The sequence below is a fragment of the Ammospiza caudacuta genome, chromosome Z, assembly GCF_027887145.1.
Source record: "Ammospiza caudacuta isolate bAmmCau1 chromosome Z, bAmmCau1.pri, whole genome shotgun sequence".
Taxonomy (NCBI): Eukaryota; Metazoa; Chordata; class Aves; order Passeriformes; family Passerellidae; genus Ammospiza; species Ammospiza caudacuta.
In genome coordinates, this window is record NC_080632.1 from 86330201 (window position 1) to 86354125 (window position 23925).

Genomic DNA, 23925 nt, shown 5'->3' on the forward strand with positions numbered 1-23925 from the left:
GAATTTTGGATGTAAAGACACAGAATCACACTAAAGCAATAGTTCAGGTTCAAAGGGACCTTTAAAGCTCATCCAGTCCCATCCCCTGCCATGGTTAGGGACATCTTGCACTAGACCACAGTTGCTCAGAGCCCTGGCCAACCTGGCCTTGAGTGTTTCTGGGGATAGGGCATCCACCAACTCTCTGAGCAGCCTGTGCTGGTGTTTTACAACCATCATTGTGAAAGTCAGTGCTACCATGTTGCTTTATAGTGAGTCTAATTATGCTCTAGTGGACCAAAGGAAATCTTCTCCAGCAGATGTGGTGTCCAGGCCCAAAGGAAGGGTTGTCAGCAGTGATTGTACCTTGGGACCAAGGTGGTGACAAAGAGCATTGTGCCCGTCTAGGCAACTCACATGAGGGTTTCATAATGCTGTTCCCAGCAGCCAGAGACTCTGAGCCTCATCACAAACATCTCTCCCCTCACAGCATTGTTTTGGTTGGCTGTGCTTGTCTTCTGGCATTCGCTGTATGTTTGTAAAGATGCATACGTGTAAGACTCAAACTATGCGCTTCATCTCAGCTGTTCAAAGATGGTTTTAAATCTTGATCACCACCATTTTGACAGGTGGACTTTCTGCACTTCCAAGATGCCGTGTCTGTCCAGATGATGTGGGCTCAATCTAGCAGTTGGGGTGGTCTCTACCCCTGGTGACAGAAAGGCATGAAAGAAGTGTGAATAATTTCATTTTTGTTTTCAGGAGTGAACATGACATCTTGTTCCCTTCTCATCTGAGAAAAATGCAAACAAAAATGAAACTGGAGCCAAGTGAAACCAGTTTGAGAGAGAAAGCCAAAGGGAAAACACAACACAAATCCTGTGTTCTTCATCCTTGGAGCTTTTGGTTATTGCTTTCTGTGGGGTTTAGAGGTTTTTGATTAAATTGTGTGGAACCATCAAGCTTATTCAAGTGTTTCCCATTCTCAGCCATAGCAAGGATAGAAATGGCTGGGGTTGGGCTGTGATGCTCCCTGCATCAAAGCAGTGCTGAATTACCATTATCCATGCATGTGAAACATCATAGTGCCTTTCATGGAGGTAGTCTTGCTGAAGAGTACTTCTGGGGGAAGTCAGGCCTCTAAAATAGAAATTCAGACCTTTTTCCTCATTATATATCAGTAACAATATTCCCCAGACCTCTTGGTACCTACCTCTTGGTAGTTTAAGGTGCAATAAAATTCCATCCCATCCTAACTGGGATCCTTCAGTCCCTCCAGTTTGGACCACAACATCTCTTAAAGGCTCAAAGACAGTGATGATGGATGTTTCTGACCACAGCAGTACTGCCATGCCCAAATCTCTCCAGCAGTGCCTGCTTTGGGATACCAGTCCACTTGTTTGTGGTCTGGCTGGAATATGCTTAGTTCAGAAAGACTAGGCCTGGAGACATGGGTTTGATCAGGGATGTTTCAGGGGATTTTGCTTTTTCCTGCCCTTCCCCTCTTCAGGCTGAGTTTCCTGGGCAGCTAGCTAGTTCAGCCAGAAATAACCTACATGCTAAACTGAGAATTTTGCTCTTTTGGTGGTGACTCTAAGACAGGCCCTTCCTAATTTCCCTCGCTTAATGAAAAATTGTGTTAAGATTTTCAGAAAGAAGGTGGGAGAGGTGGCCTGACATCCCACAGTGATTCCAGTCCTCCATTTGCAGGAGAAGCTGCTGAGTTCCTTGGGGATGCTCTGCTCCCCCAGCCTTGAGGGGTGTCATGGATAAGAGGGATCTGGGGTTGTTGTGGGAATGGAAGGTCCCACAGAGTCCATTCCTGCAGTAGATCCTGGAAGTGTTCCAGACCAGGCTGGATGGGGCTTGGAGCACCCTGATGTGGTGTAAGGTGCCCCTTCCCATGGCAGGGAGGTGGAACTGAATGATATTTAAGGTCCCTTCCAAAGCAAACCATCCAATGATTCTGTGATCTTAATCCATCCTTTGCAACAGTGGTTGCTAATTAGTTGCAGGCATTTTAATAACAAAGCTGATCAAGAGATACTTCCAAGACTTAGCATTATATTCCTGATCCTCACACAGAGATGAGACCCTGCCCAAGCAGACATAAGGGTGCAGAGAAACTTACTGTCTGTCAAATGCAGTAAGGAATGTGTTCATTCAAGCACCAGAAGGATGCAAGGAGTGGAGAAAGTTACCTGAGTGTCTGCAAGTCCATTTTAGCTACTGATTACTGGCCCTGGCTGTGCCCACCAGGTATTCTGCTCTGCACAAAAGCAGGACTAAATCAGAATTTCTTCTCTGCAAGGAGCTTAAGGTGTCCTGGAGGGTTTGTGCCATGGGGAAGTTGACTGAGATTGCAGGCAAGTATCCAGGCAGGTTCTCCAAAGTAGGAACCAGCATTTGGACCTGGTCCCTCAGTCTCAGGATGGGATTTCAGTCTGTTTGGCCATACAAGGTCCTCTGTGTCATGGGGGTAAGTGTCTTAAGTGCCACTGGAAGTGTATAGAATCTTAGAATTGTTCAGGTGGGAAAAGACCTATTTGACCATTGAGTCTAACCATTCCCCCAGCTCTGCCTACCCACCACTGACCCATGTCCCCAGGTGCCACATCCACACAGCTTTTAAATCTCTCTAGGGATGGGGACTCCACCACTGCCCTGGGCAGCTGTTCCAGGTTGTGACATCCTTTTTGATTGAGGAATTTTCCCAATATCCAATCTAAACCTCATCTGGCACAGCTTGAGGCCATTTCCTCTTGTCCTGTCCCTTGTTCCCTAAGAAAAGAGCCCAATGCCCACCTGGCTGCATCCTCCTGTCAGAGCCAGAAGGTCCCTCCTGAGCCACCTGAGCTCCCTCAGCTGCCCCTCACGGGAGCAGTGCTCTTATGTGCCTGCTCACCTCTCAGTGTTTGTAGGAATTGCTCACCCAGATCTCTGTGCAGCCACCAGGAGAATGCAGCCGCACATTGTCCCCCAGCTCCCCATGTGCCAGACAAATGGTGGGGGCTCTCAAAAGACTCGTCTCACTCCTGGGGATGTGGGCAAGGCTGACAGGACAGAGCAACTGTGTTTTAGGCCACAGCTGTCCACGTGTCTAGAGTTATTTTCCCCAGACTTGTGCCTTCCTGCGCCTTTCCTTGGGAGCAAAGGATGTAGTAAAAACTTAGAGGAATTATGTATTTCTGAGCACGTAGGCTGGTAATCGCCGAGACAGCTGAAGGCTTACATTTGTTTGCGTAGGCTTCTCCGACAGAGCAGACATTTGTCAGATCTAAATTCTGTTGAAAGGTATCTCATTTAGTTAATTAAATAAAAAAATGGGTGGAGAAACAATAGCAGAAGCAATACCATCCTATTTCCAGCTTGGCAGCCCTGACTGTCTCCCCTTGGTTTTTAGTACTTTTGCAATGTCTTTGTGACTCTCAATGTCTCTTTAGTTTCCATTTTGTCTGATGGCCAAATCCCACTGAAGTCAGGGGGAGTTTTGAACTGAATTGGAATTTGGCCTTTGAAGTGAAAATAGTAATTTAATGTTAAATTGAGTCAAGAGATAAGAAACCATTGTACTGCCCAGATGCTTTTTCTTGTCGCTGAATTATGGTTCCCTGCAAGGCACTGCATCCTTATGGCTCAGGATCAGCAGAGGGGGACAGAGGGATGATTTCCCAATGACTGCAGCATTTTTCTGGGGTAAATTCTTGCAGTACTTGGAGGTGTTGCTGTGTAATTCAAGCTTCAGATTCCTCCCTTCAGCATCTCAGACATAAAAGCCTGGGTTGGGAGGTGCATTTGGGTGTTTCCCTGGCCTGGTTCCCTGGGTTTGACACGTCACCCGGAGGCACCATCTTGGGACATCACCTTAAGCTGCCATCTGAGCATCTACAGTGCTGCCCTTGAACAAGCATGAGGTTGTTTCCAACAACCCACAGTGGGAGTGTGGCTGGACACCAGGTCCCCGTTTTGTCCTTTCCTGGGGCTCTCTGTGTCCCCAGCACCTTGGTGACACCTGAGAGCAAACATGGGTTGTCCCAACCTCCCAGGCTTTGAGATGCTGTGCAGTCAAGTTTTAAGATGTGAGCCCTATTCTCCCTGCTTTGGCTCTTCTTTCCTGCAGATCCTATTTCTTCTTGGCTTTTCTTCTTCGCTGGGGTGTTGGGAAGATAAAAGCACACAGCGAGTCTTTGCCTGAAAGCTGGATGATTGTCTAGACCCCTGACTGCTGCCAAGTCACAGACATTGCTCCTTGTTTGCCATTCTCCTTCCTTTGCCTTTTATTTCTTGCAATTTTTTTCCCAAAACTGTAAACTCTGGTGTTTTCACCCTTTGGCCAGTGACTGCAGAGCTTTGGTCTGTGTTTGCTCTTCCCCTTGCCATGGGGACATCACCTTTTAGCTGTATCCTGGAGGTGTAGGGCTGCCTGCTCTCTCCCATCCTATTGCAACAGCCGCAAAATGAACAATCTTGCACATTCCACACTGGCTAAACTACATCGTTTTTTTTTAATCTTAAACCATTTTTTCATTCATAGCCCTTAAACATTAAGGGTTAGGTTTATAATATGTCTTTAGAAAAAAAAACTGTCCCTGTGTGCGTGTCTTGCAGGAGTTTATGGCCAAGTTTGGTTCCTAGCTCATTTCCAGACATTTTCCCTTGCTTCTGAAATTATAGCCATGTCTTTATGCAACTTCTGTAATTTCTGTGCAATATTTACAAATTAAATAAAGTAGCAAGCTGACTGGCCTATGAGCCAAGACTTGAAATGCAACCAAACATTAAACTCAGATGTCTGAGAGAAGAGCAAAACCACAGAAAGCAAAACTCTTGTATACTTGGGCCTGTGAGGCCTTACTACCAGATAAGGTTTTTAACTAACTTTTATTTTGACATTCCCCTTTTAATAAGCATTGCTCTTTACAAAGCGGTTTATGTGATTGCATTACTGAGAGGAAACAAAGAAATGCCAGGAAAACTTGATGTGGAGAATCTGTACTCATAAAATGCTTGTAGGCTCCAGCAAACAGGAAAGCTTTTCGCATCTCCGTTTTGGGTTTTTTTCCTTTTTTTTTTTTTTTTTTAATTCCCTGCCATTCAGTTTGCAAGGGGAAAAAAAAAGAAAAAGGAAAAAAAAAAAAAAAAAAAACAAACAAAAACTACAGACTGAATATCTCCGTCCTGCATTTGTTAAACATGAGCCCTCACTCTTTATGGTTAAAAGCCAGTTGGCCTCAGAAAATAGGTTTTGACTCCTGGGGATGCCAAGGAATACAGATTCCGTGGGCAGATGGCTTTGGCAGGCAGGGTTGGAGACTGCTGACCATTGAAATGTATTTGTGAATGGTTGCTTCCTTCATCCGAGCTCCCTTAGCTGAGCAGTGCCAGTGATGAAAATAAAACTAATTGCTGTGGGATGGGTTTAAAGTAAACACTGCTATTTATCCAGATTGGGGTGGAGGTTTGGGATAAGGAGTGAGGCTGACCACGGGTTTTATCATGGCTACAGAACCAATACAGAGACAAACCACTGTGATCACCACAGTGTTTAAAGTTGTTTCCTTGTTTTTGGGGGTGATACTGGGGAGATGTCCTGTGTCACCCTCTAGCACTGTTCCCAGCAGCCTTGTAAAGGCCAGGCATTAAAACACCCCATGGGCTCTCAGAGCCAAGACCAATAGCAAAGAGGCATCAGGCAGGGGATGCCAGCATGCTTAGGGTGGCCATGCTTAGGAGCCCTGGAGAAGGCAGCCAGTGCCAGGACCTTCTCCATCTTACGTGCATCCTGGCTGATGGCATTCTGGCTCTGCCTTCTCCACTGGGGACAAGCCACGCTGTAGCCTGTTTGGAAATCTGAGATGCCTGAGACTGCCAAAGCATTTCTTCCATTCAACTGTTGTTTTTTTGGGGATTTGCCATCTCGGCTACCGGTTACAGCCAGCACTCAGGGACTTGCTCATTCTTTCGGAGATGTTGTAGTCTCTCGAGTAAACCCTTTGGGGGCAGTTTCTCCTCTCGGTGGCTGTTGGGTTTCCATGTTATCCATCAGGAGCTCTGTACACACAGGTCTCTCTCTGGAGGTTGTGGTCCTGGATGCCATGCTCTCCATGCTGCCAAAGCCAATTTTGTTCCTCTTTTCATCCATGCGTGTGTCCTGTCCTGGTGTAGCAGTCCTGAAGGAGGTGTATAAAATAAGGCCAAACAAAACCATTTGGTGTGGGCAGATTACCAGTTTACTTAGTATCTTGCTTCTTAGTTATTTTTTTTTCTGCTTAGAAATCCTTGATACGCTTAAACTAGCTCACTGCAGACCCATGCAGCAGTGTGCCATGTTGGCAGGCAAGAGGAGAAAGTGATGCTGTAGGCCAGGTGTATCAGGAGCTCTAAAGCCTTCAGAAAAAAATATCTCCTGGCATTTCCTGCCTACCTGATTTGCTGCTGCTGTTTTTCTTGGTTAGTGTGGAAGTAACACAGAAACCTGAGAGAATTAACACAAAAACATGGGAGAATTTTTCCTGGGAACCAAAGTCGTGTTGTCCAACTTCACAAAAACTTTCACCTGAAATATGGCTGTCACTGAAAGAAATTTAGGGGCATGAGTTGTTAGATGACAAGAAACTGCCTCTCCATTTGTCGTCCCCTGCCAAGGGCCAAGCTGTATGGTGGAACAGATGTGTTGGCCCAACAGAACCATGAAGGAATGAGTGAACTTCCTTTGACTTTCTTCTACACTTTTTTGAAATACACTATCATTCAGTTTGCAAAATAATAACCAAACTAAACAACCAAACCAAAAAACCTATTTGATTTCCAGGTAACAGGGGTTAAAATTTTTTATTATATATTATTTTATTATATAATTTTTATTATATATTGTTTTATTGTATTTTTATAGTATATTATTATTTTATTATGGAAAAATAATGATAATGATAATGATAATAATGCTATATATTATTATAATTTATAATTCATTATTAATAACAATAATAACTTTTTGATAACTTAGTTTTAATAATAACTATTATTATATTATAAATTATTATTGTAATTATTATTATTAATAAATTATTATTATTATCATTATCATCATTATTATTATTATCATTATCATTACCATTATTATTGTTGTTGTTTTCAGTGGCCAGCTAACTTCCCAATTACTTCCTTTGACTTTCCAGGCGACAGCAGAGGCTTCCCAGCGGGAACAAGTCCCAGCAGCACACGGACCATCAGCAGGGTGGCACCAAGCATAACAGGGACCACCAGAAGCTCTACCAAGGAGGCCAGGCCCCTCACTCCTCGGGCAGGACGGGCCACCACGGCTACAGCCAGAACCGGAGATGGCACCACAACCAGAAGCACTCGCCCAACGACAAGGAGACGCACAGAAACGCCAAAGAGACTGAGAACCTGAGAATCGAGGAGAGCCCCGCGTGCACGGCGCACGTCCCCGCGGAGGCGCCGCGAGGCCCCGAGGCCGCCGAGAAGCAGCCCCAGCAGCAGGCCGAGCCCGAGACCAAGCGGAAAGACGGCGCCCACGAGCGCCCTGGGGACAGGCCCAAGATCAACCTGCTTCAGTCTTCTAAGGACAGGCTGAGGAGGAGGCTAAAAGAAAAGGTATTATTTCTTGGGTTGCTCTTTTTCTCAGGCCATCCTCCATAAAAAGGGTGGGGTGAGCTCAAGGGACCTTTCCATCAATGCTCCCAATTTACCATAATCCCCCAGTGTCAGCACTTCTCTTGAGGTGTCTTTGTGCTTCTTCAGGAGGCCTTTTATTGAAAGAATTGAGGCTCTGAGCTTGATTTCTTGAGTGAGGCTGCTACCAGCTTCAGTTGGACTGGAATCTCTCCCATTTTCCATGGGAGAAGGCTGGTGCACACATGAGCTCCCTCCTGGTCTGAAGAGCTCAATATTTTTCCAGAAAACATGTAAAAAAGGCAATTTGTCTCTGCAACTAAAGAGCTAAATCCCAAACTTTGACTCCTGAGTGCTGAATAGTTGGACTCCGCTGCTTTAAAGCTGATATCCGTTTATCTCTGCAATGAATTGAAATGCCCTTATCTCCCCCCTTCCTTCCAGCAACCCAACAATAACAAAACTATTGCATGCAAGTGACGGAGGAGAAATCCTTTTTGGAAACAATATTCAGCCACAGATTTCTGAGGAATTTGGAGATGATATCTCATTTGCCCCCTGTAAAACTCAAATTCTTTCTCTTGAGATTCTTTTGTCAGACTGTAAAAAGCGTCCATGGGGTTATCTCTAATGAGATTTCCAAAATACAGAGCAAAAATAACCTGAACACATACAATTCCATGGGAGTGCATGCTGGAAATGTATACCTTTGAATGCATGAGCATTTACTATTTCTGGATGTGGCATGAGGGGGAGTAAGAGATTTTGTTGGTTATTTTTATGTACTTTAAAGCAATCGAAGTGTAGTAGAGACTTTCAGAGTATTCATTTTAGTGCTCTTCTCAAAAATTTAGAGTCTTGTAAGACTAAAAATCTCATCAGCACCCACTCTTGGGTGGGTGTTGCCAACATAACCAGTCTCCTGATGGGAGGTTTGGACAACTCCCTTGGGGATTGGATTTGCTACAGGTTTGTATTATATAAGATTGAGCTGGAGGGCTAGAAGAGAAGACAAGAGCAAGCAGGATGCATGCCTAACACTGGGGGAAAAGGAGCAAATGCATAATAAAATGTTGAAAAGAATCAATCATTTCTGGGGTAATGATGGGAAGTGAAAAGTGTAACAGGCAAGAGATGGAAAAGTCAAGAATCTTTTCAATGCTGGGATCATGTGACTTCTTTGAGCTCAATTTACATAAGGAAGTGTATATATTAAAATATATTTGTATTTAGATATATCTATTTATATGTATATATTTTATATTAAATATGTATATGAAATATATTGTTATGGGATTGTTGTCTGAAGATTTTGCAAACATCAGTGCATTTTATAAAGAGAAACAAAAAAATGTCCATTATGATGACATCACAGACACCAAACTGGTCCAAGATGCCAAAGGCAGTCAGAGGTGATCAGACTTTGGCATCCTGGCTCAGGACCCTCAAAGACATCTCCTTGAGCTGAGGGGTGGGACTTTGGGATTGAGTGGTGTGGGAAATGGAGAAAGGGGACATTTCTGGGGCAGGATGCATGCGCTTATGCTTTCCAATGCTGATGTTATACCACTGTACTACTAAAAATTGCTTTGTCTTTTCTCTTTCTCTTTATGTCCTCCCAATCCCCTTACCCCTTTGCTCTTTGTGCAAGGACATGGGCTGATATATCTGTTTTTTCCTTGTGTAACAGACGCCTTGTCTTTCCCTTTTCACGGACCAGGACGAAGTAACGGTGGAAACCACCGACCCTGAAAAGAATAAAATGGACAAATTAATTGAAATTCTCAACAGCATGCGGAACAACAGCAGTGACGTTGACTCCAAGCTCACCACCTTCATGGAGGAGGCTCAGAACTCCACCAACTCTGAGGAGATGCTGGGGGAGATAGTCAAGACCATCTACCAGAAAGCAGTGACAGACCGCAGCTTTGCTTCCACAGCAGCCAAGCTCTGTGACAAAATGGCCCTTTTCATGGTGGAGGGAACCAAATTCCGGAGTCTGCTCCTCAACATGCTGCAGGTAACAAGATAAAGTTAGTTGTTCAGGTGCCTGGAGCATCATCTCAATTGGTCTTACCAGTTATTTGGAGCTGAGCTGTTACCAAATTCCTTTTGAACCCAATTGAAGAGTTCAAATTGCACCGGTTGTTTTGTCAGTGCACATCTTCAATAGTTACCATAGATAATGTGACACTGAGGGCATTATCAAGGTGCTCTTCATTCTCATTTCTTGAACTCTACAAGATCTGTGGCATCTCACACCAGGGCCTGTCTGGGTAATGAGTCAGCTGCTTGAGGCAGCATCCCCACAGCATGAAAAGAAATGAACTGGCTGGGAGGGTCTCTCAGTGTAGGCTGTTAGAGTGGAGGGTCCAACTCAGCACCAGCAGCACCAAGACAAATCTCTGATGGTCTTAGAGACCAGGCTGGTACCTGAACAGGCTTTAGGCTGCACTACCTGGCTTGATTCTAGTTTTCTGGTTGCAAACAGAACTGAAATAATTACATATTTTCTCATTATTCTGGGTGACTCGTTTATTGATATGTGAAGAACTGGTTGGTTGTTCTGCTCCAAAAGCATCAGTGACAGCAAAGTTGCAGAGGGGAGGAAAAAGCAGCGGCTCTGATCACTGGTCCATGAGGTTAATGGTTGGACTTGGTGGTCTTGGAGATCTTTTCCAGCCTGGATGATTCTATGATAATGTTGGATGATAGAAAAAAGGGCTATCCTCAAGTGCCCATGGCCTGCTGAGAGGAATGTGTTTTACTACAGTGCCACCATTAGATTGGGCAGTTGTTTTCTGGGAGGGTGTCACACGCACCTCCAACTTTCTGCCTCTGGAGACAGAGCTGAAGCCATGAATTTCCATCCTTAATTTAAGGTGCATTTCTGTGGGGCTGTTCCCTCATGCACCATCTGTGGGGACATGCAGAGCTCACTTTTCATTTCTCTGCTCTCCATACAAGTCTGTTGCTCGGGTCCACTCCAGTTTTTGACTCATATTCTCGTTCTTCTTGCTGCTCTTGTTGGAGATGCTCTTGTTGGATGCTGTGGCTGGCTGCCTGTACCTTGAGCTGGCATTGGGACAACACAGCAAGGAGGGAAATAAGGAGTAAAATAAAATAGTGAAAATCAATATCAGATAATTCCGCTCAGTGACTGGTCCAGCTCTGCTTCTGTCTTTGCTCTGCGTGCACATCAAGCACAACAACTCTCCCCATGTCCACTCCCCCCTGCAAAGCCCTTGGCCAGCATACACATCTGCCCGTTACCTCTACCAGGTGGTGATTTTTTCCAGATTAGTATTTCCAAAGGGAATATCCATCAGAATGAGGGAAATTGCAGACAGATTCAGTCCCAGAATTAGCAGCAAGGGGCTGGAGGGAGCTCTAAACCTGCTCTGCATCCCTTTCTTCCCATACCAGGTCACTCTTGCGTCTTTCCCTCTTAGGCTGAGCAATCTAAGAAATCCAGAATAAAGCCCAGGAATGATGGCCTGAGAGCAGCAAAGTGTTAGCCCACAATTGATGCTGATGGCAGTCCTGGGTTAGGGAGGACTCTTCCACCTTGCTTTATTCCCTTGCCCCAGCAATTCCACCCATGCAAACAGACCCAGTAAACTGATTTAAACTGCAGCATCCTGTGCAAGACTTGAGTGGCTTCCCATTCAGCTCTTCACAGCATGAATGCAGAATAAATAATATATCTCCTATCTCCAGAGAGACTCAAAGTGCTTCTCAGGAACGTGCTGCCAGTCCCAGTGTGATGGGGGCGTTGTGGAGAGCTGAAGTGCAAAGAGGGAGCAGGGTGTGCGGGTGACCGAGTTCATGTGCCAAGTCACAGAGAAATATGGAAAAGGGATTTGTTCAGCCCCAAACTGCACATCTTTTATAAATGTCTTCATGGGCAAAAGGTGACAGATCACTACAGGTCAAAAGCAAAGTGCTGTGTGAAATTGAATAATTTAACATTTCCTTTCTGATAGTAAAGGATTTTGACTTTCTGCAAGCACTGTTTCATTTTCCAAATGAAACAATCAGATGCACTCAAACTGATTCATAAATACTTGGGTCAAGCCCTAAACCAGGAATATTTTGAGGTATTCAGCTCTGATAGCCTTGGCTGGAGACAGAGCCAGGTATGAGACACAAAAGAGTCATTGCAGCTGCCTTGGTGTGAAATAAGGAGGTTGATTATCAATATCAATATGGTATGTTGGAACTGATACGATGTATTATCAGTATTAATAAGGCATTTTGGATGTTATGTCGTGTTACAGAGTAATGTGAATATCCCATTAGTGTATGATATATTAATGCATTGATATCAGTTATTATATATCCATATGTATACATACATATATATATATATGTATACATATATATATATATGTATATATATACACACACAGAGATCTATATATATCCATATGTATCCATATGTTACAATCACATTTTTATATGACTGATGACAGGACATTACCCAGCTACAGTCCTAGCCTTTCCACCATCAGATACTTTCCGTCAGCCATTTTTAGATAACTCGCCGTTAATTAAAAAAGAGAAATAAACCTTTATTAAAACGCTTGCTGCAGAGCAGGATTTGTGTCTCTCTAGCACCTTTCAGACTAATCTGATCCCCGGGCGTAAGGAGCTCGGCTTGCTGGGCACTGGCAAGCTGGGGAATTACTGTGCCGGGGTGTGATAAATCGGGATCAGTGTGATCCCTGCCCGTGCTGCTGGCGCCGGGGCTGCACCGCTCGCCCCCCCATCTGCTCCCAGCAGATGCTCCTGTTTTCTAGGGCCTTGTTTGTCCCTTTCCCTCGGGACTGCGATGGCAACAGCACATCCCCACCAGAGGAGCTCAGGAGTTGGTGCATGAGCCCCTTGAGGTGCCCTGCCAGCATGGGCATACCTATAGACAGCATCCCTACAGGACCTGTAGACACTGTCCCTGTACCCTGCTGGACCTTAAAACAAGGTGGTTTTTTTCCCCTACAAAACAGGCAGTAAACTGTCTTTTCAACATGGTTCTGCTTCTGTTTTCAGGTGTTGACAAGGTGCTCATGCTCAAGTGTTGCGCATGTTCACAGTTTATCTCAGTGTACTTGTTTTGATACCAAAAGAGATGTCAGTGCTGTAGCATGGGAATGTTGTCACATCATCCCCCTCCCTGCCAGCAGCTCCTCTGAAGAGCTTCCCTACAGCCAGCATGGTTCACTTCATCCCCTAAGGGGATCCATCAGGAAAACCCTGGTTTGAATTTATCCTTCACTCCATGTTTTGGTCCAGAATCTTGGCTGTCTTGAGTTTGGGTGCTGCCAACCTCTCAGGAATAGTGATGTGGAAAGGGGAGCCACGGGGTGGACAGGTGGTAGAGCTGCCATGTGGGAGCTTGGCACTGGGGAGATCATTTGGCATCTGAGTTGTCCAGCCCTGGCACAGGCTGCCCAGTGATGGATCACCATTCTGCAGGGATTTAAAAGCTCTGTGGGTGTGGCACCTTGGTGGCCTGGGTACTGCTGAGGAGTGGGTGGACTTGATGTTCTTAGAAGGCTTTTCCAGCCTAAACAGATCTGTGGTTCTGTGATTTGGGTTTTTGATTTTCTCCTCATTGAATTGGGTTTAGTCTTTTGGTAGCAAAAGCAGTTTTGAGCTATGTGACCCCTTGGGATGGACCTGGGTGAGCTGGGCCCAGGGAGCTTGGATGTCTGGGGACATGAAAGAACATCTTAGTGGACACATACACAAGCTATTCATGCCTCTAGAAATACCTTCTTATTTAATACATTGAAAGTATTTCTCCTTTGAGAGGCTTTTGCTTGTCATAGTTTCACTCACTGGCATGCCCAGGCTTTTTTTTTTTTCCTTTCTTTCCAGTAGGGGGGTGTTAAGCAATGTGCCACAAACCCTTCACATGTAACATAAGTTGGAGTACTCCTCTGCTGGAACAACCGTGCTCTTTATAGCAGAGCTGTGTCTGCATCTGAGCTATGCAGAGCCAAGTGTATTATTAGAGTGAGCATCACTGGGGCTGTAATTGTACACTGCTCCCCTTGGCAACCACGGCCAACAGCACATCAAACAGAAGGCTGATACCTTCTTTTAATAATAATGAAAAAAAACCCCACCAAAATCACAAAATGAACATCCCGACACAGAGCAGCAGAGCCTGCTGGCCTGCTGCCAGAGGAGTTCCATCCCTGCACATGGAGCTGCCTTGGTGCCAGAGGAGAAGGGCTGGTTCTGCAGGATGCCCTGTGGCTTACCCTGCTGCGTGCCCTGTTGGATGCCCTGTGGCGTATCCTAATGTATATCCCATTTCACACCCTAATGCATACCCTAAGGCACTCTGCATTTGATACGTCATAGGATACTCTGTGGCATACCCTAACGCATCCCAAAGTTTATACCCTCGTGCATACTCAGTGGTGTACCCTAGTGCATATCCTGTTGGATGCCCTGTGGCATTCCCTGGTGAATATCTTGTGGTACAGCCTAATGCACTTCCCCTGGCATATCCTATGGTGCATCCTAAACACAACCTATTACTTACCCTAATGCACTTCCCATGGTGTTTCCTATGGTATATCCTAATGCACACCCTGCTACATACCATAATGCACTTCCCATGGTGTTTCTTATGGTACATCCTGATGCACATCCTATTACATACCATAATGCACTCCCTATGGCATGCCCTATGGTACATCCTATTGCACACCCTGCTACATACCCTAATGCACTTCCCATGGCATATCCTATCCTAATGCACACCCTATTACATACCATAATGCATTCCCTATGGCATACCCTATGGTATACCCTAGTGCATACCCTATAGTATATGCTAAAGCATTCCCTGTGGTATATCCTAATGCATTCCTTAATACACATCCTATTGCACACCCAAATGCCTACTTTATGATTTACTTTACTGTATATGCTGTTGGATTCCCTGTGGCATACCCTAATGAATACTCTGTGGTATATCCTAAAGCATTTTCTATGGCATACCCTGATGAATACCCCATTTCCCACCCTAATGCTCCCCTGTTGCACACCCAAATGGGGGTTTTTTCCTTATTGCTACCCTGTTGCTCACCCCTGTTGCATATCCTGATACATTCCTAATGTTGCACACCCACACAGGGTTTCTTCATCATCTTACTGCAACCTCGTGATGCCCCAGAAATGGCCCTTCCTTGTTTCAGTGCTGTGCTTGGGTCTGGATGTAGAAATTTCATAGAAACACAGAACATCCTGATCCAGAAGGGACCCACAAGGATCACGGAGTCCAAGCCCTGACCCTGCACAGGCACCTCAGTGACCCCTGAGAATGTTGTCCAAACATTCCTGGAGCTCTGGCAGCCCTCAGGGCTGTGCCCATTCCCTGGGGGGCCTGGTCAGTGCCCCACCACCCTGTGGGGGAAGAACCTTTTCCCAATATCCAACCTAACTCTCCCTGGCACAGCTCCAGCCATTTCCACGGGTCCTATCCCTGGTCACACAGAGCAAAGATCAGTGCCTGACCCTACTGTGCACATTACAAGGGAATTGTAACTGCAGTGAGTCTCCCCTCAGTCTCTTCTCCAGGCTGAGCAAACCAAGTGCCCTCAGCCCCTCCTTGGATGGCTTCCCCTCTGGACCTTTGAGATGAGTAGTGGGGGTTTTGGCAGAGGTTTCACTTCAGTCTCAGTGCCCTTGGTTGGGTTTGAGATGATTGGTGTGACCATTTATAGAGGGGCTCAACCGTGAAGGTAACCAAAAATCCATTTATGTTGCTCCAGGTGGGGGATGGAAGAGGAGAATTTAGGTTGAAGCATTTCTTGGAATGTAGTCATTGTGGCATGAGGTACAGGGAACTGACTGATTTCCTCTAGTAAATGTGGGTGCAGTGTGAAGTGTTTGCAAAGCAGAGCATGAGGATTTGGGAGGAATGAGCTGAAGTTCTTCCTGTCCTGTAGCCTTTTTAGTCTGAGCAAACAACCTCCCAGCCCTTTCAGCACTGTAGGGCTCTGAGACACCGGGTGGATACTGTGGGAACTGGGGCATGGAAATTGGTTGGATTCAGTGATCTTAGAAGTCTTTCCCAACCCTAATGGTTCTATGATGTTTTGTGTTATTCTAAGTATTACATTAATGGTGAAGGCTGAAAGGCAGATTCTTTTTTTCCGTTCTCAACATGATTATTGGTGAGGAACAGTTTGTGGTTTGGCAGAAGTGGAGGCAGGAAGATCCAAGTGTGGCTGGAGAGTTTCGGACCTGTGTACCATGTCCAGCACTGACTGTAAAACCCCATCAGTCCTCTTTCTATGGCCGTTTTTAATATAATTTAATTACAGATGGTCCAATCTGTGCACATAAAACAGAGTGGTACCACTTGTCTCTGAAAGGACATTGCCCAACAGACATGAGCATGCTGCTTCACTGAGAGGTGGGGGAAAAAGGTCCCAGTGGCCCTGGAGCAGATCCTAAAGCCACACAAGTGTGTGCTCATGTGCCACAGCAGTGAGCTCAGCTCCACAGAGCAGCACTACATCCATCTCTAACATCTGTGCCTGAGCCAGCCTTGCAGCCTTTGGTTTCTGCTCCACAGGAGTTTGATGAGCTCTTCCCCCAGTGAGGTGGAGATTCAATGGGGAAAGCCTCCTTGGCTCGAGCTGCTCTCCATGGCTGACTGTGCAGACCAGGAACCTCTTGGTGGTGAACCTCAGAGTGGGTGCCAGCTCCTCAGGAGCCCAGCACAAGCACAGAAATAGCAAATTGTGCTGCACTTGTGTAGACGTCTTCATTTAGGGGTTTGCAGAAACTTGTAGAGCTTGGAGACCTTTCTTCCCTTACATTTCTGATACTGATAAACATCAAACTGTCCTGCTTTTGTAAATCACTGGGGGACTCCCCCAGCAAAAGTTTTGTGTAGCTTTGAAGAGATTTATTTTCTATACGCCCAGGCAATTCAAAGGCAGTTCTAAATTCATGCACACTCATATATCTATGCAGTGCTTGAAGGGGCATGGGGAACACAGCCCCGTGGGTGGCTCTGAGGAGCATCCCCAGCTGCTGCATCCTCCTGCTCTCAAGCTCAGAGGAAAATAGTGGAAAGGAGACACATTCCCTTTTTGCCCATGCTTGTGTCTCAGGAGACATTCTCCAATTTTTTACAGTGTATTTACTATTTTATTTTTATTCTTTATTATAGTACCATTTTTATCACTTGATTCTTGTATTCAGTTACTTCTTATTTTGCTCATATATAAAAATATATGCTTATTTCATAAATATTAATTATGCATGTTTTTATATATGTCTGCTAATGGTATATATTAACATTATATAACTTACAATAGCAGTATATAAATTACAATGTTAGTAACTTTTTTTTTTTTTTTTAATTCTTACTATGGTTTGTTTTGTTTTGTTTTGTTTTGTTTTGTTTTGTTTTGTTTGGGTTTTGTCCCCCTTCTTTTGCAGTCATCCAGGGCCAAGCGCAGGCTGTGCAAGTGTCGGCAGCAGGCAGGAGAGGGAGCCCGGGGAGCGGGCTGGAGCCAGCCTGCGCCTATTGGCAGGTGAAGGGCAGGGCTGGGCATCCCTTGGGGCTGGCCCTGCCTTTACCCCGAGCAGTAACCGAGCTGGGCTTGGCCCCGGGAGGCTCCGGGAGCCGCTGGCACACGGGTGCCGTGCGGGGCTGGGAGTTGCTGGAGAGCCCTGGATTAAATGTCCACGGCTGCGTGCTTCCAGCTTGCCACTGCTCCCGAGGGGAACGGTGGCTGCAGGAAGCACCCGGCTCCTCTGCGGGTTTTCCATGGCAAAGGGAATGTGGTGGGGGCCAGGGAGAGCCGGGCAGCACCTCCCTGCAGGGTGTTGGTGAGGTGAGCAAGGGGTTAATGGAGGTTTTAACGGAGTGCAAAAAAAGGGGCAGGTTTGCACTGATGGGGACAGGAGCTGTGCCACACAAGCACTAGGAGCTGGGGATATTGAGCCAGACCCTAAATTAAACAAGCAGTGGGTTTGCACTGCACATCAGCCCTCAGTCTGAGCACAGACGTGGATTTTGGGGGTCACGTTGAGTTGCAGCTGGAGGTGGCCACAAGGCCACTGACACAGCAGTGAGTGTCACAGGGGATGACAAGGAGAATGTCCCCAGTGCTGTGCAGGTCTCTGGGGTCTGCACTCTGCCCAATGCAGCCACGCTCATGGCTCTGCACAGGAAAGATGCTTCATTTAGACTAGCAGTGCATCGTGCAGTTGAGAGTTTGGTGGGAAGCAGGACTAATTTTCAAAAAAAAAATCCCTTCCAGTTTAAGGATTGGCATATTTGATATTAATTCAATGTGCTGGTAAGGTTTTATTCCTTACACTTTGCAGTGCTTGGTTGTGTTGTGCAAAAATAGCCATCACCTTTAGTCCATAAATTTATGTGTGGCTTCTCCTGGCTTCTTTCACCTTGAAGGGGCCAAGATTTCAAAGCCACCGTGGGGACCAGCCCATGCTCCAGCACATGATGGGACCCGGGGATGGTACTTGGTGTCTCAGTGTCTCTCCAGGCACTGGGTGCCCTGGGCATCCCCCAGTGAAGGTGGGACCCAGCAGAGGCTCCATCCTCTGGCTTGTGCGTGTTGGTGGTGAAGAGTGTCAGGAGCACCCCTGGCCAAACTGCTGCTGCCTGCTAAAAGAACAGCTGAGTTCAGAGAGAGGAACTGGGGTGGTGTGACCCATGCACAGCCTGTGCATGGGCTCAAGTGCAGAGCAGAGGCTGTTCTGGGCTCTAGGTGGAGACTGCAGACTGCTCAGCCTGCCTGCAGCCCTGGGACAGAGCCAGGCAGCAGCTCCTGCTGGGGTGGGCTCCTGGCTGCCCCCAGCCATCGCTGGTGGGTGAGGATGCTGGGGGTCCTGGTACAAAAAGCAGAAATAAAATAAAATAAAATAAAATAAAATAAAATAAAATAAAATAAAATAAAATAAAATAAAATAAAATAAAATAAAATAAAATAAAATAAAATAAAATAAAATAAAAACTCAAAATCCATGTATCTGTTGATGAGAGGTGAGGAAAGGAAGGGGAGCACTTCAGTGTTGAGACCTCCCCAGATCGGGCTGAGCTGGCATCAGCTCCTACTCGCTTGTTTACTCCCCAAAGGCTCAAACCCACGGGATGTGGGAGTATGTTCCTGTCAGCCCAGGGGCTCAGCTGGCCCAAGGCACCCTCCTCACAGACCATCTGCTGCTGCCTGCTCCAGCCCAAATCCAGCTCAAGCTGCTGAGCCACCCCAAGGTGGGGATTTTGGGATGCTGCGGGGTTGGAGGATCCCTCCTCCCCATACCCACAGACACTCTGCTCTGCCCAACCCTGCTCTCAGCTAGTTCCTCTCACCTCAGCTGGGATCAGGAGTTTTGGAGGCTCATTGGGGCCCTGTGATGCATCACCCTGCCTGGGACTCATCCCACAAACCCCACACCCCCATCATTTTGTCAGGGAATAAAGCATCCTGCTGACACAGGAGCACCGTGGAGAAGCAGCTGCCAGGGACATCACCTCCTGTGCCAGGCCCAGGGCAGGTGGGTGTGCCAGCAGCAGCCCAAAGATGGGATTTGGTTAGAAGGATGTTGGAGAGGGAAGCCCCGCTTTCTCTCCCTAGAGAAGGGGGAACATGAGCTAACATGCTGTGCCCATCCCTGGCTTTACTTGGACACAGGCCCATAGCATACAGAGGATGCTCTTGTGCTCACCAGCAGGAAAGCTCTTGTTTTAAGGTTTTCTAGCTGAGTCACAAGTTTCTGTACCCGATTCAGTTTCCAGCCAAGTGAGCCAGACTGCTGTGGTGGCACCCAGAGTGATGGTCCCGTGGGACCTGCAGCTTGAGCACCCTCAGCATCCTCCAGGCATGCTTAGGCTCAGGGTTTTTTCATTGCGGGGTATTTTGGTGTGTAGCTATGTGTCAGAGTCTGGATTTGGAGAATGAGTGCTTCCAAGAAAGTCCACATCCCCTTTTTGCCTCCCCTGTGGTGTTTGCACAGCCTCATCTTTTCCTGCTGCACACATTTAAACAAGAAAATGCAAAATGATGGTGGGAAGTGGCTTTGGTGGTTCATGAAAGCAGAGGAGCTACAGGACACTTGAGAGGTGGGGAATGAGGCTTGAGAATTATTTCAGGTCCTGTCCTACAGCTTGCCAGGCTTGATCCTGATGCAAAGCACAGCATCCAAGTCTTGGGGACAGCAGCAAACAATGCTTGGCTGGAGGACATTGCCCTGCCTTGACACATCCTCTGGTGTCATCAGCAGTGCTGCCAACCATGGGGTGTCCCCCATGCTCCTCCCCTCACTGAGCATCCCAAACAGTGCTTCCTTTTCCCCTCCCAGTGATAAATTCCTCCTCTTTTCTTGCTCCCTTTTTTGAAAATTACTCTTGCTCTAAATACTAATGTTTTATTAAACAGAGGATAAAACAAGCATCTCTAGCAGTGCTGGGAGTCCAAGCTCAGTGATAAAGCCAGGCTGCACCAGGTTTTGGAGCAACCTGGTGTAGTGGAAGGTTTCCCTGCCCATGGCAGGGAGGTTGGAACAAGATGGTCTTCAGGGCCCCTTCCAAACCAAACCATTCTGTGATAGCACTTCCAGTTCAGGAGCAGCAGGAACTGAAAGTGAGGACAGCAAGGGCAAAGTGTCCACCAGCTAAGGAGACAGTTTCAGACTGGAGAAATAAACCTTTCAATTTCTGCTTTGTTTTGAGTAAGGTGTGTTTGCTTTCATCTCTGACATTCCAGCCCATGCAATCCAGTGGTCTTACACAGTGATGCTCAGAGTCCGCCAACATGTAGCAAAATGCATCGAGGTAATCATGGACATCCCTTTAGAGATACAAAGGATGGAGGAATGGAGGGTGTTTGCAGGTTGATGTTGTTTTCTGCAGTCTGTAATCTTTCTGTAATTTTAGCTTTCCTGGCATGGATAGGCAGCCTCAGAGGCATTGTAGGGTGCTCAATACCTGTATGCTGCAGGGGATGAGCAAAAAATATTAATGTATCTTTGACATCCACTAAAAAAAAAAAAAAAAAAAACAGCCAAATACAACATTTCTTACAGCAAAAGCTCCCTGGCTGCATAGAATTTGTAAATATTAGCCTCTGAGAAAGATTTTCTCAGCTCCTTTGTGTAAATAACATTTTTTTAGCAGACTGGCACTTCACTTCAGGTCTCAGTTTTCAAGTGGTCACTCATGCCCCCCTCCCAGGGCTGGATTTCCAGCAGGAGGATCCAGCACTGGTACAGGATGCCCACGGGGTGCCTGGCAGTGGGGGAGACGTGGTGAAATGGAGGAGATAAGAAGGGTGACAGCCCCTGTGCTCTCCAGCGTGTCTGCTCAGCAAGGCTGAGTGCTGGGCCAGAGCCACCACCTCCCTGCAGACTAAACAGTTGCAATGTTTTCTCTCCCATGACCGAAAGAATTTAGTAAAGGGTCCTGGTATGAAACTTTACACGAACTCTGGGTGCCACGAATATCTCTGGCTGGGAGTCTGTTAACTCCTCCAGTTCCTTGATCATCCACACGGTTCAGTCCCAGGGCAGATGAAAGGAGACCCATCCCACCATGGATCTGGCCAGCTGCCTGCAGGACCCCCCGTGCTCTCCCACCCACTTAGTTCTTGTGCATCCATCTTTCTGGGGATTTCGTTGCTTTCTTTTAAAGGAGAGAGCCAAGAGCTCTGGCCACGATGGAGCTCTGGAGTCCTCCAGTTCAGGAAAGACACGGACCTGTTAGAGTGGGTGCAGGGGAGGATTCTCCCAGGGCTGGAGCCCCTCTGCTCTGGAGCCAGCCTGGCACAGCTGGGGCTGTTCAGCTGCACCAGAGAAGCTCCAGGGACACCTCAGAGCCCCTGCCAGGGCCTCCAGGGGCTCCAGGAGAGCTGCACAGCCCCTGGGGACAAGGCAGGCAGGGACAGCACCCAGGCAATGGCTCCCACTGCCAGAGGGCAGGCACAGATTTTGGCACATTGGGAATTAGGAATGGCTGGCTGGGAGGGTGGGCAGGCCCTGGCCCAGGGTGCCCAGAGCAGCTGTGGCTGCCCCTGGATCCCTGGGAGGGCCCCAGGCCAGGCTGGATGGGGCTTGGAGCAGCCTGGGACAGTGGGAGGTGGCAGGTGGGCTGGAAATAGATAACCTTTAAAATCCCTTTCCACCCTGATGCTATAATATCTCATGCCCCTGGGACCTGGTTGGAGCCATCTCTGTGCACCGATGTCCATCCAAAGGTTGTCCAGTTCCCTCTGCCCCCCATCTCAGGGACATCCACTTCAGGGAGTGGTTTTGGCCAGGGAGAAGCCCGTAAGGCTTCGTTCATCCTTTGGTCCTGGCCTGCAGAGAAGCAGAGGCCACGCCTCAGTGTCTTGCCCAGCTCAGCAGATGGGTGGGTGGTCCCAGTCCCACCTCAGGGTGAGCACCACCCAGAGGACACTTCCTAGGAGGGTCTCAGCATCCCACAGGAGAACATGCTGCTGCCAGCTACCAGGCACCCAGGAAAATCCCTGCATGGACTGAACTGATGAGAGCCAGGAGTGCCTGTGCAGTAAAGCTCCTGATGTCAAACAGGATTAGCTGCCTGCCTTTGCCTGCCCAGTTTCATTCATTCACAGGCAGGCTGGCCTTTCAATGGACACAGCTTCATTTCCAGTGCAGGTGGAATTCCTCCAGCTCTGGTGCCTGGACAAAGGAGCACCTTCCTCCACAGTCAGTTTTCCTCATCTTATAATATCCCTCTTTCCAAATTTGTCCTGTCCCCATAGATCCCTTATCACCTCCACCTTATAAAGAGGACGCATGGCAGGTGCAGAATTCAAAATAAGAAGAATGCATCCTGCTGGCAAAATCCAGCTGGTCCCTGCTGCATCCTCCTGGGCTGCAAGGCTGGGCATCTCCAGACATGGCATTTGCAAGCAGGATCCATCAATCAGACAAAATTGGGGTGCCATTCATCACCTCAGCCCGCTCTTGGGAGTGGAATGAGCATTTTCTCTGGAACAGAAAAGGTCTCTGAGCAGATTTGGGGATGGTGCTGGGCCTCAGACCCTGCCATATTGTGGAGAAGGGTTTGCAAATGCCCACCAAACAATGCCCATCCATGTGAAGTAGCCCAAAAATAGTATTTTGTGAGATTTCCTGAAACCATTATGCTTTACACTGAACTTGTGCTATGGCAAATGCAGCCTGTGGTATGGGGGATTCATACTAATACATTTTTCCATGAAGTGGGAGTATCAGCACTGCTGTGGATGCTGGGATGAGCAGGGATTTGCTGTTCTTGATCCTCTCTCTTCCCACCACCTCCTTGTAGTGAGGAGGGGATTGCTGGCCTAGGGGTAGGATGCTCCAGAGGACATGGATTCTTTGTCTTCTTTTCAGGGGAGGACTCTCATTGTCTCCAAAATTTCCCAAGTTATCCCAAGGTTTCCTGTGCGCACTCATGAAGACAAAGGGCACATTGCTGGCTCAAGATTCCCACAGTACTGGAACATGCAGGAATAAAATGAATGTAACAAGGAACTCCTGCACTGCTGCAGAAGAGCAAGGCTGCCAAGGGGGAGCTGCTTCCTCTGGGCACGGCACGGGGTGTCTGCAGGGCTGGATCAAACAGGCAACCCAGCAAGGGAATTAATTTGTTTCTTTGTGGTCCCTTGTCTCCCTTCCAGTCCTTCTCTGTGGGACTGAGAGATTGGCTTGTGATTCTCAGGCAGGTGATTAATTCTCCTTGTCTGTGTGTCCTGCAGATGGCAGGTCTGTCCCTTGCTCGCTGCATGGTAATGATGTTTTGCTGTGTCTGGGTTCATGGGATAACAGGTCTTTAAGGTGATGACAAACTGCTGTTACCCAGCTGAGCTGACACCCTGACACGTGTTTGGGAATGCAGAAAGGTGTGAGGTAGGAAGGACAGCAATAAAAATTAATTGATGAGGAAGACAGCTCTGTCACCTGGGTAGTGCTGGAGGAGGTGCTGGCCAACATCCAGGCCAAAATGGTGATTGTGGTTGGTTGTGTGCTGACCAGGCTGCTGAATTCACCCTCCTGGTCCCCTCAGAGCTTCCACCCAGACATTGCTCTGAGATCTCTAGCAACTGCGAGGTTTACAGCAAAACTTCTGTTTGCACATCCAGCATCATGCTCCCACCAGGGTGATTTCAGCCTCAGCTAAATCAATAATTAACTGCTTGTACCGCTGCAGCCCCTCAAGGACCTCAGAGACATCACTGGCTGAAGCCATGAGACACCCACGTTGGGTGGGTAATTGCTGCTGGTCCCAGATTAGGAGCCAAATGG

At 47.2% G+C, this 23925-nt stretch overlaps 1 protein-coding gene across 1 annotated transcript in view; it reads left to right on the forward strand.

Annotated features, from left to right (window-relative positions):
- The window catches only part of CTIF (cap binding complex dependent translation initiation factor), a 142743-nt gene that overhangs the window by 95365 nt on the left and 23453 nt on the right, over positions 1-23925 (forward strand). Inside the window, exons 9-10 of the mRNA XM_058824100.1 lie at positions 7158-7596; positions 9335-9634. Coding sequence (XP_058680083.1) covers positions 7158-7596; positions 9335-9634 — 739 coding nt within the window. The remainder of the gene's footprint in view (positions 1-7157; positions 7597-9334; positions 9635-23925) is intronic.